Below are 21083 nucleotides of genomic sequence, written 5' to 3'. Positions count from 1 at the left end.
TACGGAAATCATATTAAACTTAAATACAACAATAAAACTCAAGGAACAAACCAATACAATTTATTTAGGAACGGATTGTAATCTTGAAGCAGTGATAGTAGTATAAAGTTTTAAAACTTACAAAATTTTTATTCGAATCTACAAAAATAAATTAAAACTGTACAACTTATCATGTAAATATACTTCAGACATAATCTGTAGAAAACGATTTATAATTTTACTATTGTAAATCTCTTGTTCGATTTTTAGATATGTAAGAGTTTGACTTTGACATTTCTTATTTTAACTGTTGTATTTTTTTGACCCTCCTGACTCCGATTGTCCGATTAAAACATCAAAATCTAAGACTGCTAGTAACTAGATTCCACTTTATGCTGAGATTCACTATCTTCTGGGCCACTTGATTCATCATCGAGGAAATTCATTGATTGGTGCATTAGTTGTAACTTCAATGATTCAATTTCTTCTTTTAATTTGACGACTTCCGATTTTAATTGATTATTTTCTTGCGAGACACTGAAACAACACTTGATTCCAAAACTTTTGTAATCTAAGTATATTATAAAAACTACCGTTTTATTTCTTTTTGTGAAGACCGATACTCTTCTTTGGCATCTTCTAACAAACTTTCTGTATATTCTAACTTTTCTTTTTGTAGTTTTCTTAAATTTTCCGATTGTTCTAATTCTCTTTTCAATCTATTATTATGAGATGTTTCGGGGGATTCCTCGTCATCACTCGAAATAGTTATTGTTTGCATTTCTGCAATTTTCTCTTCATATTCTTCTCGTAACCTAAAAATTGTCACAAAAAGTTGAGTATATTAAATTTAATAGTAAAATAACAGAAACTAAATCATTTATTTCATTTTTTATTACCTTCTTATTACATGTTCTTCATTTTCTTTGTATATTTTGGCATACCTCTCCATATATTCTTTATATATTGCATTTAGAGACTCCCTTTCTTCTATTATTCTCTTTTCACATGTTACCATAATGTTGTCTCTTTCATCGATAATAGTCTCTATTGCTTTGTGTAATCTTTCAATTTCCTCATTTGGATCAATGAGATTCTGTTTAATCTCTGAATTTAAACGATTAATTTCCCTTTTTAGTTTTGTAATTTCATTTTGTGACTCAATTAATTTCTTTTTAAGATATCCATAATTTCGATGTTCAACTAAAAAGTATACACATTTGTTATTATCTCTATATAAACAAACTAAGAAAAATGGCAATAGAATGAATTAAGTTGAAATTTCTGAAACCAATCATATTAAACATTCATAGTTACCATTACAATACCAAATCAGTTGACAATAGGTTCCTGAAGATGATAACTTGGCTATTGAAATGCGTGCAATACAGTGTAATTGTTAGTGCTAGTATAGTTTCTGTGAAGCAGTTTGTTTAGTATAATGTACTATAATAGTTCAATTATATTTTTTCAATTTCCTGTGTTCTTTATGTAATTTTTCCATTGCTAGTCTAAGTAAGCTCCCATTGCTACGTCTCTGTAAACTATCGTGATCTTGAAATAACTTCTATCTTAATATTTATTGTTTTGTAACAAATATCATCAACGGAACCATTTTGTGTTATGTATTTCAACAAGTCGAGATGCTGTTTAAGCAATATCAGTATTTCTCATGAGATGTTTGGTTTCAATCCATATTTTGGGACACATAGTTTTATTCACATCATTATTGTTACAAAATGTAGTATAGTATGGTGAAAATCTCTTATCTACTCTTTCCTCCCTCGTATACTATATACGTTTATATGAAAGTATAATGGATGTAAAAAATAATAACAAAATTAATATGTTGTGTTTATACTTACTAATGGTTACTTTATTTTCTGTTGGTGTTTCTTCTTTTTGCATCATCAACGAAAACCTGTTTTCTCTTTTAATTGGTTTGGACAATTCCTCTTCAACAATAATTGTACTTGCAAGAGCCGAAAAATTTAATACGTGAATGGTTTCATCGAACATATCTCTAGATAGATTGACATTCACGATCATTTCTACATTTTCGTAACCCATCAAAGCCTTTTGGAAAATTTGTGTTAACTTTGACTCTCTAAAGGGAATTAGCCGTTTATCTTTTGCTTGCTGACATTTCTTGATACTATCCATACATCTACCTAATTTTAATTTTGAAATATGTAAAAACTACTAATTTCATTTATTACCCAACTTACCTAAAACGAGTAATGATGTATTTATATTGTTAGATTCTTTTAAGCGATCTCCGAAATTCATAGTCTTTTTAAGCCTCTCTGCACCAGCCAAATCACAAAAGTTAAAATCGCTAATATATACGTCACTACTACTTTTAGATGATTGTACCAAACGTATTGTGAATATACAGTGTGATCTACTAGAATGTGAATTAACTGCAGTAGATGCATAGTTAAGGTTGTACAAACCATATTGTAAAATTTGATAGGCTTCTAAACCTTCAGTTACATGTAAATAAGTCAATTTTTTTATATACGTCCTTTCATCTTTGGATTTTCCCAAGGCTAATCTTTGACGAATTTTATTTTTGGAATTGGGTATGCTCAATAAATCATAAACAATTTCATTATAGATCTCTGCAAAACTAATCCAAGCACTAACGGATACATCTGTATCAACTGACACCTCAGCTATTGGCTCTGTGCTTAATCTGTTTTGCATCTGCCTGTAAATATAAATAACAAAATATACAGTTACAGCCGACAAGTATCTAACATTTCACTAATAAAATTTCAAATTATACCCCTCATTCACTAATGTACACAAAAATAAACAACCACCAGAACGAGTTCCTACTTACGTATACGTGTTAACATGAGATGATTGATCAATGGAGTTAACAATCCAATTTTTATACTTTTCATTTTCTACCATCATATCTTTAGTAATATTCTGTGTGGTACCATTGGGGAGAGGTTTAATTTCAGGTTCTATACTCACTTTCGGTAAAGATTTAAATACATATTCTAATGCTCTAGGAATCAAACCTGGCTCCTCCGGTGTACCAACTATAGTATACGTTTTCCCTGATAAAAATGACAAAAAGCATTTACTTCATAATCTATTATAACATTTTACATGACATAGTCAATTTGATTTCAGGAAATAAAAATTAATCGCAAACATTCATATTAAAACAAATTATAATGAACGTTAATGGTGAAACAGCAGTTAAAAATATTTAACTAGATCAACAAAAACTTTTTCTTCATACAGTTCAGAGCTCTCCGGTGCAGCTTTGTCAAGGCACGAGTCTTCAACTTTCTGATCTCAAATTTCTGCCTTAGTAGTGTAATATACTATTTCTGAATCAAGTAAAATAAAATAGATTATTTCTGACTTGTAACATAAATTCCTATTCATTTATTGATAATACTAACAAAACCATAAATACAAAAAGATCCTATTGAAGTTTTAATTGAATCCATATCAATTCACATTTTTGTATCCTCAACATTCTTGTTAGTATGTTTTCAACACAGTAATTTATATCTTCACTCAAAATTAATGAAGTAAACTATTGTTTCGAACGCGTCTCTATCCTAACCTAGATGTAGTGGAATTCTAAAATTCGGCGCATACATGGCGTCTTTAATGTACGTTGGAAACACCTGGAATCCGTTTGATGTTTGTTTTATATAAGTTTTTATTATAGCAGGCGGTTTATTTACATCGTTTCTTTTAGAATAATTTCTAAGAAGGTCTATTTATTTATTTGTTTTGTTTCTTCATTTTCTAGATGTTTTGAGAATTTTTTCGAGACATATAAGGAGTTATGTAGCGCAGTTAGTTTGTTTATAATAAATAGTCGTAGTTAACAGATAGAAATAATTTAAATGAAATATTTCAAGTGTGTATTAGTATTTAAATAAGTTATTAACGTAAGAGACAGTGTCTATTAATTCACTCCAGGAATAGAAATCATATAAATAAAAAGAAAAACATTACAATATTATTATAATATATAAGATATCAATTTTCACTATAGGGGTTTATAACTTAGAGTTAACCTTACTATCAAATAGAGAAAAAAATCTTACCTGATCCAGAAGCCCCATATGTGAATAAAGTTGAATTACTACCATTGATGAAAGATACTAATTTGGGTTTGACAATACAATCAAAAATTGTTTTTTGGTCATACTCTGGACCAAATATATTTGTAAATGTATAGGTCCTCTTCATAGTATCACCACACTTCACATTTCTAAGAGCATATGAACCTTCAGGAACTTTACAGGTAAAATTATTACCTTCTATTTTATAAATGTTGCTTATATCAATATCCCTTCTTATTCTGAGATAAACATTGATAAACTTGTTTTCTTCCTAAAAAGAATTACAGAAAACACATATACAGGGTGTTTCTAAATTCATGCGACAAAATTCAGGAGGTGAAATGCAATCAGAGCCTTGTCACTTTCCTAATGTTGCAAGTTGTAAGTAGTCCCTATCCTGCATAAGAAATATGATTTCTTTCTTAAAAAAGTTTATTTCTTCTTTGTTTATGTCAACTTTAGGTTTTACGTCAAAAACAGTTGTAGGTGTACTTGATTCTTTTCCCTCTGCACTGCGATTCTCTTTGCTCTCGAGATTCCCAGGGTTCATAGACTCAAAAGCCGTTTGGGAAGTTTTGAGCTGTATGTTAGATATATGTAAATTTAAAAGTAGTGGACTTTTGTAAATGACACACATTTGCAGTTCATCAACTTTGAAATTGTTGCAGAGTCTTTAAAATATGATTCTTCCATGTGAATTATTCATGGAACAACAACAGATTTTTGACGTTAATACTTTTATTATTACTGATTAGATAGTAATATTTTAATTTTCTATTAAACTATGATCATTATCTACCAGCTGAACCCATTAATGTCCAGGTACAGAATACTTCATAGTGAGTTTATTTTCTCATATACCTTTAAGAAGTCCGTTGTAGCATATGACATAATTGAGTTTCTGTTTTAAGGCACACATGCATGTTACCATGTAGTGAAGTTTGATAAGTAATACTCTTCACCTACCACATCCAAAATCTCCCTTACTGCACTTGCATTATTGTTACTCTTTCTTCCAATCATAGTTCCTGTCCACAAAGCCCAGTAGACCTGGTTTGTAATACTGTACACAGCTGTTATATTATGAACATTTAATTTCCTGGCATAAAAAAGAGCTTATTGCAGCTTGCATTTATAACATTTTCCAAATTAAAAAACAAGAGTTTTAAAATCCTTATCACTTTTGGGTTCCTCACACATTGTATTTTTGTAAAGTATATGAGCATTGTTCTAATTAGTTGGATCTACAGAAAATTTATTAGCTTTCTCCGCTATTTTGAAGCTATTGCATAGATCTCAATGATAACTTGGCTGATGAAATAGTAAAATATTTTGTTATACATGGAGAGTTCAACAGGAAGGGACAGAATATGAACAGATTATTAAAATATCAAAATTAATTGGGATCCTATTACACCAATATACTCTTTCTTCCACTGCAGATAGAATTTTGTCATTGTTTTAAATCTATTATTATTTGATATAGAGGAATTAAAGCCAGTAAGACATATAGAGAAATATAAGCTGAATTATATTGTATAAAAACACAAATTTTTGCAAAAATGTCAGAACTTTGTCAAACCAAGGTAGCATAATGTTGCTTCTTCCTTTGACATCTATTGTTAGCTGAAATTTCATCTGATTATTTTCAAGAAATGTAATATTTTTCAATATCTAAATTGTATTAAGTCTTTTTTCCCCTTCAAAATTTTTATGATATATAATTACTTTCAATATACATTATAAATATTTTTTTATACTCCAACAATTAGTTTATTGAATTAATTTTCCCGGGCTAATTTATTTTATATATAAAATACCTGTATCACTTACTATTTTTTCCTCGGCTTCAGATTCTGTACTTGCGCTACTCATGAGATCGGCTAAAACTGCTTTTACATTACCTAAATTCGTTCTATTATAAGATATAATGCTAGGATCCCTAGCTTGTAAATACGATTTGGCAAGATCAATATTCATTTTCAACAGGTCTTATAAATTATTTATAATATTTTTGAAAAAGTAGTTTTGTTTTTTATACCGTGTATCGGTTACAAATTACCGTTTAAAGTGTGTTCAAATCAATCAGTACATATTTGAAATTGACAGCTATGTTCGTTAGATTAGTGTTGATACCACACCTGTCATGGTATAATTATTTTGTCTATGTAGAACTTTTCGCTAAATAAGTGTTATTTACAAACTAGGCTATAGCGAAGCATAATATATAAACAAGGCTTTGATTAATCTAATTAGTATCAACACTCGTCAAATCGAACCAAATTACAATATGACATATAATATTTGAAATAGTAGTTAACCATAGACAAAAATATTTATTTCCGTCTTGTCTTTTAACTTTTTACTGTCAATTGAATATATGGTAGATTGAACATTTTGTCAACTTTGATAACAGTTTTGCAATTTCAATTTATTATGGTTATTTATGATTGCTTAAAATTTATCTTACCGCTTGCACTGTCATTTATTTCTATTGTAGTTAATTCGTCCGCTTGACATTCATAAAAACACTTGTTGCAGGTTTTTGCATTTGTAAACATATATATCTTAATTTTTTCATTTCTTAGTTGATATTTATAGCTAATAGATTTAAACAAAATGCCCCGCAATCAACCTGCCAAGAATGCTTTTTATTACTTTATGTTGGAATTTAGAGATCGGCATGGAAGATCCTTCAAAAATATGAAAGAAGTTGCTGATGCTGCAGGACCACATTGGAAAAACTTATCCAAAGAGCAAAGGAAACCATATGAGCAACAAGCTTCAATTTCAAAACAAAATAAGATCTCTAAATTAACTTCTGGTAAACATCTAAAGTTACTATTAACCTAAGTTTTGTTAACCAACAATCTATAATTGATAACATCTAATTAAGCTATTTATGCTACCCATTATTTTCAACTAATTATTAATATTATTAGTTTCTTAATAAGAACTCAGTTTTGGAATACTAAACAACTAATTTTATATTTTATAACAAGTTGTATGGGTAACCATTTTTTTGTAAAACAAAAATGCTGTAGGTTAGGTTTAGAGGCAAAGGTTTTCCTTATAGTAATTTGATGTATTGATGATTATTTCAAAATTATACAAACTACAAACAGAATTACAATTGGGTACATAAGTAAATAAAAAAAACTTCTCAAATTTATAGAATTGTAGCTCAACTTATATTTAGGTAGGTTGCCTAAAAGGAATAAATTTTCTGTATATTTTTCATGTTTAAATTCAAATTATCTCACCCATAACACAATGGATCTCGACCTTGAGTTTAGGAAATGTTGAGATATTTATAAAAAACAAAAGAAGAAAATTGCATAATCATTTTGCTGGATGGCTCAGGTTACAAGATCAATATTATCATAATAGTGTTAAATTCAAATCCTGCACTCTTATTAAATTATTCCTTATAATTTATTTAAGTAAACCCACTTAGAAAAATCTCACACTTCACAAATTATCTTATGTCTACAAATAATTCTGTGGCTAGATGGCAAATCTAGATTTATCAATTTTTTTTATTTTGTGTTTATGTTAAATAACCCATCATATACACAAAACTTATTGATATAATTTTGTTTTGTCTACAAAAACTTTATTGTAATTGCAAGATGCCGAAACACAAGTCATTATTTTATTTCCACAGAACTTTAGGTCACATATCCGAAATTGCCTCCTTGTATTTTTTTAGAAAAATGGGAATTTTCTAAAGAGTATTATACTCCTCAAACTTTATAATTTTTTTATCCAGAAAAAGTAATACAAAATTCTACTTGATACTGGAATATACTGGAAAGGGTCCAGTATATTATTTGTTGTCCTCCTAATACCAAACTTGAAACAACTTATTTTGTTTTGTCTGCTGCCACAATTAAAATTATTAACAGATTACTACCTAGTTTGTCAACTTTAAAAAATTACAATTTGAAAATATCATATTATAGCTTTAAAGAATATTACTTTATAGGAAATAGTGGGATATATCTCATTTGCATTCTTATAAAGCAAAAAAACTGAGTCAGAAGGTATAAAAATAAAAAAAATATTTATTTTAGATGGACAAGCTGTAGATGAATTGGAAAGGCAGGAATATTTAGAACATCTTAAGACACAAGAAATGAAAGATTATATAAATGATACTATGCGTTTAGCTAGTGATAATGGAAGAATTCAAGACGAGTTTTTTTTTATCATCCATATAAATACATTTTGCTATTGCGCAAACATAAATCGCTATATACCAGGTGAAATTGCCATTACTTGCTTCAGTTTAGAAGACGGGGTACAAACTCAAAATGTTTTCCATAGAATTATAAAGCCAGGTAAGTCAGATCTAATTGTTCCTGATTCGGAGAGAGTTGAAATATGTTGTTGTGATTTTCTTTGCAAGTCTCTTCAAGAGTTACTTTTTATAACTTTATTCCTCATTTCTGTTTCGTTTCAAATACTTGTTTCCCTATTTTGATCCTCATTACAAGCACAAATATATGAACATCATTTTGCTTCAACATTTCTTCAAAATCTTATTGTCAGGATATTAGAACGAATTTTTGATTATCCAAAATTCATAGGCATGCGTTTAATAGTATTTTTCAATTATTCCAGAGTTAACTGTTGGAATATATTTTTGTATATAAATACAATTTCATAGTTTTTGTAATTTTATCTGCTTATATTAATTTATAAAACATTTAAATCTATCAAATTTTCTTCTTATTTCGATTTTTAGTTTTCCATAATAGTGTTTTATTTTTTACATATGATAATGTGATCTATATGTTATTTCAAATTGTCATGTAACAAAATAAATTCAAATTTTTGTATTAATTGATAATTGATGACAGAGTTGGATAACTTTTGTATATTCATGTGCACCTAATAAAATCTGCAATTTTTTAATTATTGATCTAAAATATGGTTTTTTAGGTATAATGCCTCTAGGTTACGCAAGCGAAGCTAAATTGATATCCGAACAAACTCACCAATTGCCTCTGCCTTCGTCTGCAGATGAGCTAAACATAGAAGAAGTATTCACAGAAATGAAATTATTTTTATCAAACAAGCTTTGTGGATCGAAACGCTATCCTCCTCTTTACGTAGACGAAAAAATGATGAAAATGGTACAGAGTATCTTAGATAATTGGTGTTATGATTTTGGCGAAGATAGACCTCTTTTCAAAGTATATAATTTACAATACATGTTTAGAATTCTAAGGAATACTGTAGCCAATGAAACGATATATCCTTCTGATACTTACAGTGCAAGGGAAATAGAAAAAGATGTCTATGCCTACACGGCTGGTATTTGCTGTGAATATCATTCAGTAACTGATAATTTCATATACTGTAGTCGTTCAATAACAATTAGATATGCATATATAATTTGTGATAACTGTTGTGGTGATCTACGTATTATATTAGTTCCTGGTGCTCATATACCAGATCAAGCATTGACTCCTTTTACTGGTACAAGGTCTAGTTCTATTTCTAGCTTAGTTTCTAGGTCTAGTAAATCATCAAAATTAAAGACATCCATCCGTGACGATGATTCTGATACTGTTATATCATTTTCTAGTAAATCGGAATGGGATAATCAATCTATTGTATCAGATTCGTCTAATTTAACATGTGACAGTGAATTCCCCAATTTGGGGCTTAAAAAAAAGACAGTAGTCACGAACTCACAACCACATTTCTCTTCTGGGGAATCTTCAGACCAATATTCAGGTAGAAGTTATGCTGGAGCGATGAGCTCTAAGGGAAAACCAGCGAATTTTACTTTTAGAGAGTCCGATGACACAAGTTCAGTTGACTTGAATCTAGATTTTGCTATTGGACGTGGAAGAGGTACTAAATCGTTTTCTAATAATATTGACGATTTTCCTAAACTTGGTGGGGGAGGTAGAGGTAGGTTATTAAGAAAAGGTAAACATACAAATTAATTGGATTTTTTTTGTTTCTATATTTTTGATTAACAGAGATAACTTCAAAAGTATATCAATTATGCTATAAATTAATTACTCATGATTTAATTATATAATTTCTCATACAATTTCTCCATTATGATATTTTAATTGTTGGTAATAATAAGGACGTTTAGAGGTTTTTCTAAATTAGTACTGTGAAATATTATAAAACTAAATCTGTATCCTATTTTCCCCATTCAAGATATATTTATCCATAAGCTGTGGATTGCACTACAGTTTCTTCATTGTATGATATGTTCTGCAAATGTATTAAATAGAATCTTTAAACAAAATTCTGAGTTACTTCAAAATACAGAATGCAGTTGCCAAATGGAAATGAAATAGTTTTAGTACCCACCTTTTAATCATGAGAAAGTGAAAGGCCATTTTGGGTTAGAAAAAGGGTAAACAGTAAAAATCAGGATGGAGGAGTCTCAAAGGGGCTTTCAGATTGCAGACTCCAAGAACTGGTATATATAACGTACCTTAAACGTTAGCGCATCTGGAGAAACGGGGTGAGACAGGATCGATCAAGCATCAACCTCAACACCTCGTTCTCATATTTCATATTTCTGGACCACAATGACAAATCTTTACAAAAGTGCTGTTTTGAGCATATAAGCATTCTCATGTTTCTTTGAGCTTAATATGTAATTTATGACTATTGAGTTTTTTTAGAAGGTATCATAATTTTAAGAAATATCAACTCTTAGTATATATTCTAAAAGCCTCGTTTTCATATTTTGATTTTGTCAGAATAATTCATTGTATATGTAAGTTTAATATTTGAAAATATTTGTAATAATCAGATATTAATTAATTTTTTTGTATTATTTGATTTATTTATATCTTAGAACTGTACTGACAATAGTTATTTTAAAAAACTCTGTTTTATTTTCCAGTATTTCTATTTTAAATAATTATTTGTTCAATTGAGGTACTATGTTTTATTTTTTTAAAGCAGAATTGTAGATTTTTATCTTAACGATAGAATTTTTATACATACGAGACGTGTTAGAAAAGATTTTTTATTTACCCAAGTTTCTATTACTTTTAAACAATGCTCATGGTAGTCCTCTTGAGTAACTGTAAATCGGGTAGTCTTCAATTAGTATACCATTAAATCGGACGGTTATAGCTTTTTTGAGTTCCAAAATGATGTAGTTTTATGACACGTTTCAATTTCGAGAAAAGCAGAAAGTCATAGGAATGTTGTTATTTAGCAATCCTTCCAATAAGATCAATGCACCCGTTTCATTTAATAGAAAACTTTGATAATTCTATCTTTTGGGTTACAACTCTCCTATGACCTTGACCAATAAATATATAATTTCTGGAGTCATTCAGAGCATGTCTATGTATTTTTATATAGGATGCTCATGCCTCTTTGTCAATTTTTTTTTCTTTTTTTAGTTTCAATTTTTCATAATGCACGATCCTATGCTATTATATCTTCAGCTCACTGTTCCCATCGGTCTAGTGGGTACAAAACTACCCTAATCTAAGAATAATTCTATCTTTTAGGGTACAACGTACAATTCTCTTATGACCTTAAAATACATGTACTCCGACCGATTGTCGGCCTTATTTACTGAGGTTGCTCGTCAGTATCCATTAGCTATCGACGACATATTACACCTAAACTAATTCTATTGTACATATGCAATTATACACATAAATAAACACACAATATGTTCTATGCTGCACCCTACCATATATCCCAAGGTCATAGGAGAGTTGTACCCTAACAGATTGTATTTCCAAAACTTGTGTTAAGCAATTTTTCCCATAAGTCTGTTCCAATTTTTCAAAAGTCACACAGGTTTGCCAAAACTTGGTTGTACAACAAAATACAACTCCTCTGATGGCACTGGAGCTGTGAGTTTTATCTTGAAGAGTAGAAGAGAACAGGCTGGTACATACAACGTTGCCATATGTAATAGTGTTTTATTACTTTTCTCACACATCTCATATAAATTATAGATTTTGATAATAATCTGGAAACTTCTTGTCGAGTTGAATTACAAGACTTTTGTTTAAAAATGTTTTAAACATATTGTTTGTTTGTTTTGAAGTAATTTTTTAAGTTTACAATTAATGTGATTATTTTTGTTTTCTTATGTGTACTTTTCAATACTTTTGTTGGAAATAAATGGTTCTTGATTTTTTCTATTTTTTTTGAACCAGGATTATTAACAATGTTACTAGAGATTAATTTATGTTATGAAATGAATAAATTTTAAAAAGATTAATTTCTTTTCCATCCAATTCAACAATTTACAAATATTAGTTACATTATGCTCACTGGCGAATAGAGGGTACAAAAACAACATAGTACAAACAATATTTAGATCAGTTACAAACAAGACCCAAAAGGCATTAATACAATAACTCAACCGTAGGTACGATGGTTGAAGAAAATCTACTACCTTTAAAATGGAAATTGTTTTGTATTTTGGCCACTCATCCAGGTAGTGCAGTTGCGATTAAAACAATCAATGATATTTTAAACGGGCTGTAAAAAAAATTGAAATGAATAGAAATGAACTTTGAAAGAAAATGTGACATGGTGATTCATTCTAATAGCTCTTTTGTCCACTTTTAATTGATGACAATGGAATTGTCGAAAGAAACTCGATGAAATAGACAATCAGCATTATTTTGTGATGAGCTTGGTCTTTCAATGTCTTGTTTCAAGTGTTCAGATCTATTTTTAAGCACCGAAGAGTCAGGTGAATGCTGCACTGGACATTAAACACAACTAGTACTTGGATCCTGCTCGATTTTTTGTGTTTAAACCGTTTACGTTTACTCTACAAAGATAACATTTTTCAAAATGCTTTCGTGGTTATCACCATATAGTCGGTATTCCTAATTTGAATGCACTTCTTTTGCCACTTTTCCATAATCTTAAATATTCTACTCACGATTCACAAAACACAGTAGGGAGCCCTAGAGTTCTCATTTCTATCCATAGATTCCCAAAATATGTGTTTTTCACCAACTCTGATATAATTTTTTCACAATCTTTAAACATATATTCTCCAAATATACAGGAACAATGATCTGAATTGTTTAAACAACGTCTTTTTGAATTACTCATGACTATAACTTTATATACTAATCTTAACACAATAAAAATCGCCTGGTGATTAATACATACGCTTCATTAAATATTTATTAAAAATGATTTACTGCCATGAAATTAGAACTTCTCATGAAAAATGAAAATTTTACTCTGGAGACATTTGTTGAAAAAATAAAAAGACTGTAGAAATTTACACATACTTTTATTTTATAGGTATTAGATGGCGGCTCAAAGCGTTATTTTCAAAGCATATGCGATATGCAAATTGTTAATTGAATATTTACGAAAAATAGTTGTATAAATTGAATTACACTATGAAATTGAATTTAATATTCCTAATCTAGGAACAAAAACTTTACACCGGTGACACCTTTTTACTTGACCATAACAGAAACTGTAGAAAATTACACATAAGCTCATTTCGTAGATAATAGATAGCACTTATAATCGTTATTTTAAAAGCATTAGTAATATGCGAATTATTATTCAGTTAATATTTATAAAAAGTTATTTATTGAGCTAAATCAGTATAATATAAAGTTTCCTTTATTATTCCTACTAACTTTACAGTCTATACTTTAGGATAAGTGCAAGTTTAATAATGCAAAGTCTGCAATTTCATCGTATAAGAGAAAAGAAACCATTTATCCTATATCACATACTTAAATACAATATTATATTCACGGCATTTTACCAGCTATTTTTTGTTTTTTCCACGTTTGTAACCACCAGTAAAATATCTTTATAAGTTGCTGAATGACTTTAGCATGATGAATCACGATGACGTCATTAAACCTTGGCATGACGTAAGCGTTCTAATATTACTGCATGTTTACGGCCATCATCGTCAGGCCATATGGTTGAAGTTTTCAATCTGTGTTGTGACCTTCAGATGTATATTTCATTAATAATTTCCAGAAAATTTAAGAAAAAATACTTTAGTGACATTCACATTATAATCGAAAGAAATATATATGTAAATTCAGTTATAAACAATGATTACTTAAAAATTGTGTACAGCTTTGCCAGTGGGGAAAGGGGAACCAGTACCGGCATGGCCTAAATTGTTTAATACAGCAACATTTATAAATAATAGTCTCGTCTTATATTCATCAGATATTGAATAGTATTTTAATATTCGTGTCAGATCGAGGATTAGCTTGAAAATTGGTATCCTAATATACGTGGTCTAATAACAAAAATCATCTAAATAATGTATTTTGAAATTTTAAAAACGTTTTCTTTGAAAAGCATACTAAAATAAAAGTATAACGATCTTTCTTCACGAGCTCTAAATAGGCCGTGAAAAATTTTAATTTAAAATATCTTATTTTTCAAATTGATCTACCTTTGGAAATATTGATTTGAGAAAATAAAATGTAGAACATTACATAAATGTCGACAAGATATTATGGCCCAAAATTATAAAACTAGAAAGTTAATCGAAAGGGAAGATTGAATAGATAGTTTCTTTAAAATAAAAACGAAATTTTTGCCAGAAGATCAGACAGTAAATAAGAAATTATGACGATTTAATTCCAACAAATATCCTAGAACTATTGAGATATTGTTCTAATCAAAGATTATATACACGGATGATTCTAATCACAAGCTCAAATTACCAGTTCCAGAAACTCATTTATAGTTGATAAAAGATATGAAATAGATTTGATGAATAGTTGATTGATACGATTGTATAATGCCAACAATTATAATTTTGATAGCGTCAAAAAATTTTTTTAAATTAATTCTCCTCGATACGTCTCTGTCAAAAGAGCTGTAATAGCAGTTTTTATCCGCCATTGCTGTGACGTTCACTTGTGTTCAGAACTCGTTCAGTGACGACCGCCCTAAAATTTTGACGTGGCTACTACGTATCTCCCGTTTATCCACTCCGATTGCAGCAAGTTGGTGACGACGAATACGTAACTGGTAAGTACCCAGCTGAAGAATAATAACATGCCGACATGGACTAGACACCCCTTTAAAGTTATTATATTTTATAAAACAAGTTTTAAATACAAATTTTTCGATCAGATGAAACGGTTTTGAATCTTTACAGGGTTAGGTATGGAATATGGCGTCATATTGTTCATTGCGATTTAAATTTAGCTTTTATAGTGTGTGAATATAACGCGAAAATTGTGATAATTGTCATTGTCACGGATTAATGAAGTATTTATTTGCGTTTGAATTGTTTTATATGGAATTAGTGTTGTACTTAACCTCAAAATTTAAAGAGAGTGCCTTTTTCAAATTTGAAAAAAAAACATTCAATTTGTATTTGCGCATTTACTTTATTTATGTAAATAATTACATCACCATTTCATATTCCCGCATTTATATATTGATTGAAACTGCTATATATAAATACATTTAGCAATATGTGAGCGGAAAAAAGCAAAAGTCTTATCTTAAAATTTATTTTTGTTTTAGCCATAAAAGAATGAATCAACAGTGAACAAAATATGCTATCGTCATTGTATTTTTTTAGTTAATGAATTTACCAGTGGTGCTTACATTTATTTTTAAAGGGGTAGATTTTATTAAAAAAAAATTATTTGTTCTAAATATACAATTTGTATAAGGATTCAAGTTATATAAATATTTATATACGTCAATGAGTATAGACGCTAATTATATTCACGAACATAAATATATTCATAATTTCACAATTACTACATTACTGCTACACAAAACAATAATTAGTATTTTAAAGGGTTGTCATGGGTATACAATAGAGAATCAAAAATATTAGAAATATTTACTCAATGTTTTATATACTGTACTTCTAATATTGTTAAGGTAATGGTAATGGTATCAAATATTTTATCCAAGAAAATGAACAATTAATATTTCTGTTCTATCTGTACCATGTAACTCAAAACATAATTCCTCCACCTCTTTATCTGATAATTTTGGATGAATTCGTGATTGTGTCTTATGATTAATGGTTTGCAGCAATGATTTCGATGTATCAATGAGAAAATTGGGAAAACTAATTGTGTCACATAAATATCAGTTGCACATTTTGGATTTTCTCTATACTGGTTACCATTCCCCCATTTGTACACTACCATGTTGTTCAAATATTACTAATTGAATTTACAATTTCCATAATCAGTTTTACATTTATATGTGGGGGTAGTCACTCAAGAGCTCTTAGGATCATCATGAGGTGAGTCAACCCACGTTCTAATCACCCAAGATCTCTAAAACTCATCATAAGGCTAGTTAGTTCATGTTCTAATCAGTTTTTTGTTTTATCAAATGAATTTCTTAGCATATTTTACTTTTTTGTTTGTCATGGTTATTATTCCATCATTGGCATATTTCCATAAAGGTTTAGACCATTATTACTTGACTATCCAATTTGCTTTTTGGTTGGTTAATTAAGTGATTCAATCCCATTATTTTTTCAACCTTATCATAATTTCTAATTCATTTTAAGTGTCCCAGTATCCTTCAATAAGGATTATACATCATTCAACTTCTTTGGTCCATATAATCTTATTATTTTTCTTTCGAAGTTATTCATTAGATTGATTGCTTTTACTCCATATGGCATTTTAGCTCTTCTTTTTTCAGAATATTAAAGGGTAGAATTTTTGGTATGCTTGGTAACCTTTGTACTATTAGATATTGCTACTTATTTCAATGGATGATGCTTTAGCAGCAATTAAGTAAAATATGTGTAAAACACTGCATCAAAACAAAAGTTATTTTTTTAATTGAAATATTTAAATAAACTCTAGAAATCAAGAATTGTGGAAATGACATAATTACAAGTATAAAACTGGTTCTGGAAGTTTTATTTTATGTCATCAACAACCAAAGTGAGCACAGATGTGACACAATTAATTTCGGAAAGATGCAAATGGTTTACAAGACAAAAGAATGAAAACATAATCGATGAGAGGTACTGTTTAATTTGTCAATTATTTGACATTTCTACCTATTTCAGATTAAATCAATTTTTCATAAACCTAATAATAAACTGGGGAAAAATCTTTTGAATTTAAGTTTTTAGTTACTTCGAATATGTACTTGTCCTCTGCAAACTGAATATAAATACAAGTTTTTAAAGTTATTTCTTTTTATTTATTTATATTGATATATAAATGTTAGAGTTTTGATCAATATAGTGAAAAGTAAACCTTGTGTTTCAGTTATGTATCGAATTTATTATCTATTTGATTTTTAATTAAATTTATTCTTAAAAAATTTTGTTTTGGTCAATTATGTTAAAATTACAAGTATATTTATCTATGGACGTAATTCAAGGTGACATGTACACTGCAACCCAAAGGATATAATGTGTCCCCTTTTTTGTTGTGGCGCTGGGAATCCTTGTATGGGATGGCTCTAGCTAACAGAGATCTTCGTCTTCTATTTCTCACACTTCCAGGTGTTAGTATTCGTAGATTGTTATTGCCTAGGTTGATGCATTCAATAGATTTTCCTTGTTTATAGCTTCCCAACCATTTAGATTATTCCAGTTTTACCCCTAACTATCTTTTTTTCTATTGTCTTCTCTATTATTCTATAAATACCGCAAAAGAGTTCAGGTATTAGCTATTTCGTTTCCCCTCAATCCGGTGTGGCCTGGCATTCATTGGAGACTACTTATTCTTCTTAACTAGCTCGTTAGAATAGTCCAGGCATTCCCAAATCAGTTTGGGATATGATGTTTGCGATAATTCCTTTCTAAGTTGAACTGGACACATTTTCCAATTGCTTGTATTAACTTAGAGGGAAGAATATTGGAAATATAATAATTCAATTGAAATCTTCGATTTAATCGGTTAGAAAAAATGCTAAAAACGAATTTACTCGGTAGTTTGAAAAAGTTAGGTTAGGGAGCGTAAAATTTAAGTAAGATTTTATAAATACCTATGTAAACAGTTCCGTTTAACTAACAAAAATAACTATTATTTGTTAGTAATGAATATTAATTGGAACAGAAAATTCCCAACTGAATTTCTTTGAAGTCGATATCCAATAGTATCCATGTATAATTATAGTGAAATTTAACAGTTTTATTTGTGATCGTTTTGAACAGAATTTTATGTTCATATTTTTTTTACTTGGTAGTATCGATCATTTTGTATAAATCCAGAAAATTTTGTATTTGATATCGTGTCTATTAGGAAATTCTTCATGTTTATTACGTTGTTTACTTATTAGTTGTTAGTCTCACTTAATATAAGTGACACTCCCTATCGCACGGAACAGTAAGGCTACCATTATACAAGGTGTCCAGAAAGGGTATCGGGTATTTGTAAGTTCAAGTAAACAAAAAATATTTATAAGCAATAAACACTTTTGTTTTTTGGTACCACATGAATTGGAAAATTATTTGGAAAAGATGTTATCCAAATGATGACCGTTACGTTGCTGGCACTCTTCTAAACGGGAACGAAGATTGGCGATGACACGTCGACACAAAGCTCTTGATATTGCTGCCATTTCTGACCTGATGTTTTCCTTCAATTGGGTTAGATTCGTTGGATTATTTTGATAAACCTTACTTTTAAGGTGTCCCCACACAAAATAGTCAAGCGGGCTAAGGTCGGGGCTTCTGGGAGGCCAGTTGATGTTACCCCTTCGCGAAATGACTTTATTAGGGAATAATTCATTCACAACTTCCATGGAGTCATTCGAGGTATGGCAAGTGGCCCCATCTTGCTGGAAACACGTTGTTGAGCTGAAACCTGCAAACTCCTGCAACTCTGGGACCAAAAATTTTCGCAATATAACTGTCACTATTCACATTGATTGCTCGGCCTCGTTGATCTTCATGAAAATAAGGACCAATAATTCCTTTAGCAGACATAGCGGCCCAAACAACGACCTTTGGGCTGTGCAGGGATTCTCGACTGCCCAGTACCGACAATTCTGCTTATTAACGAATTAACGAATTAAAGCAATTTTTCAACTATTCCATTCTAACATTCTAAAGTATCCATTCTAAAGTAATTAAAAGATCTTGTTTCACTATTGCACAGTTCATCAAACAATGTAAAATACAGGCTTTTAACACGACGGACAGCTAAAAAGGGGTCCACACTAAACTTCCTTTTTGCACGACGCCTTCTTTTCTTATCTAGTAACATCAGAAACAACATCTCTTCATTCGTTGGGGCCATATTGACGACTGGCAAAAAATTAAAATAAAATAGCATTCCGGGATGCTAGCATCCCAACACAAATTCGACTCAAAGTGGGATGCTAGCGTCCAGGATGCTAGCATTCTAGTATAATGGTAGCTTTACGATCGAAATAAAAACAATGCTACGATTAATATTTTTTTATTTCTCTCGATTTAGTATGGGCGTTTAGAAGTTAAAAAGTCAGTGTAGAATTTAATAATGAATAGTTACAAAACCAACAAATATTTATCAGCTTTTATTAACAATATTGACTTTCAATTAAATTCAATTCAATACCATCCCCACGTTTGCACTGCTGTGATAATAATTTATTATAACGTGACATTTATAGAATTTACATCGAAGGTAGATTTGTATTTGTGAGAACTTATTGAGTATTTAATTTAAATATTATTTTGGATATTATTAGTTACACTAAAGCTGATTTTATATTTATATCTTTCACATTATTATATATATATATATATATATATATATATATATATATATATATATATATATATATATATATATATATACAGTGCTTTTCAGATAAAAGTATCCACCTTCAATAACTTTTGTAATACTGGTATTTAGAAAAAATCCAAAAACACGTCAATTTATGTTGGAAGGGACAAGCATTATGGCTTATTTAAACTTACTGGAAAAGCCACCCCCTCACCCCTAGCAGCATCCCCTTTATTTTTTTAAATTACTTTTCATATTTTTTATGTAAAATTTGGATACTCCTCTTTGAGCTGATTTCAAAAATGTATAATACTTGTAGGTTAAAGTGGTTAGTTTATGAGATAAACAATTTTTCTTTTAAGAGCACAAATTTTACTTATTATTTACTTTCACCTTATTTGCCTGTACTAAAATGGGTTGTACAACAGTTCAAACTCTTTAATCTTTTTAACTGTGCTATTTATTCTACTTAAAAAATCCAAACAACAAAAAACTCTACTTTTTATTAAAGTTTGACATTGTCAACTAGAATTTGTAGTCACTATTGATAGTGTAATTTGATACATTATTTATTTTGTTGCTCTGAAATGGTTTACTCTTTGCAAGAAAGAATTGAAATTGTAGGTTTATACTACCAAAATAATAATTGTGCAAGAGTTGCTGCTAGAATATTTAACGAATTACATGACGGAAGACATGCAACTCATAAGTATGTAATTCAACTGATGGAGAAATTTACCACAACAGGGTCTGTTTGCAATAAAGTGCATAAGCGAGAGGGACTCGTAAATAACGAAGCAATCCAAGTAGCAATTTTAGGGCAAGTCAGCTTAGAGGCTCAACAACCCCAATCGTTGTCAACAATAAGTAGAGCGATCGGTGTTTCATCTTCTACAGTTTTCCGAGTTCTACATAAATTCAAGTACTACCCATACAAAGTTAAGTTGGTGCACGAGTTGAATGAAGATGATTTTGATCGTCGTCTAGAGTTTTGCGAATCAATGACGCAAATTATCAATAACAATCCACAATTGTTAAACAATATTTGCTTTTCTGATGAATGCTCATGGTCATTAAATGGCTTAGTAAGTAGGCATAATTGTAGATATTGGGCTGAAAGTGATCCACATATTATGCGTGAATTCCATACACAACATCCCCAAAAGTTAAACGTTTGGTGTGGTATCCTAGGTGACCACATTGTCGGAGCTTTCTTCATCAACGGAAATTTAAATGGTGAATCATATCTTGAGTTACTCAGGGAAGGGGTTGACCCAAGTATTACGACAATAATAGAAAATGA

General features: G+C 29.7%; 3 protein-coding genes and 1 long non-coding RNA gene across 12 annotated transcripts in view; 2 read left to right on the top strand and 2 right to left on the bottom strand.

Annotated features, from left to right (window-relative positions):
• Window positions 1–45: 45 nt before the first annotated feature.
• On the bottom strand, window positions 46–6587 carry LOC130444489 (kinesin-like protein subito). The gene is made up of 8 exons (XM_056779636.1): window positions 5919–6587; window positions 4068–4356; window positions 2828–3053; window positions 2208–2692; window positions 1845–2150; window positions 879–1182; window positions 573–794; window positions 46–516 (listed from the first exon to the last, which is right to left on the bottom strand). The coding sequence occupies exons 1-8, from the start codon at window positions 6063–6065 to the stop codon at window positions 351–353; spliced, it is 2145 nt and encodes a 714-aa protein (XP_056635614.1). The 5' UTR covers window positions 6066–6587; the 3' UTR covers window positions 46–350.
• LOC130444490 (protein maelstrom homolog) lies at window positions 6450–13306 on the top strand. Its single transcript, XM_056779637.1, has 3 exons — window positions 6450–6909; window positions 8162–8428; window positions 9033–13306. The coding sequence occupies exons 1-3, from the start codon at window positions 6705–6707 to the stop codon at window positions 10046–10048; spliced, it is 1488 nt and encodes a 495-aa protein (XP_056635615.1). The 5' UTR covers window positions 6450–6704; the 3' UTR covers window positions 10049–13306.
• Window positions 13307–14976: 1670 nt separating this feature from the next.
• The window catches only part of LOC130444162 (cyclic AMP-responsive element-binding protein 1), a 30873-nt gene continuing 24766 nt past the window's right edge, over window positions 14977–21083 (top strand). For 4 of the 9 annotated variants that reach the window (XM_056779211.1, XM_056779208.1, XM_056779207.1 and 1 more), the window contains exon 1: window positions 14991–15092. The gene's annotated coding sequence lies outside the window, so the exon portion shown is untranslated. Of the gene's footprint in view, window positions 15093–16915; window positions 17080–21083 lie in introns of all 9 variants that reach the window. The other 5 variants (XM_056779210.1, XM_056779205.1, XM_056779204.1 and 2 more) reach the window with 2 other exon arrangements.
• On the bottom strand, window positions 15438–18847 carry LOC130444164 (uncharacterized). The gene is made up of 2 exons (XR_008909918.1): window positions 18054–18847; window positions 15438–17977 (listed from the first exon to the last, which is right to left on the bottom strand). It is a non-coding gene; the product is annotated as an uncharacterized LOC130444164 (long non-coding RNA).

Source organism: Diorhabda sublineata, chromosome 5, assembly GCF_026230105.1.
Source record: "Diorhabda sublineata isolate icDioSubl1.1 chromosome 5, icDioSubl1.1, whole genome shotgun sequence".
Classification (NCBI taxonomy): Eukaryota; Metazoa; Arthropoda; class Insecta; order Coleoptera; family Chrysomelidae; genus Diorhabda; species Diorhabda sublineata.
The sequence above is the reverse complement of the archived record's forward strand: the minus strand, read 5'-3'. Positions and strand labels throughout refer to the sequence as shown.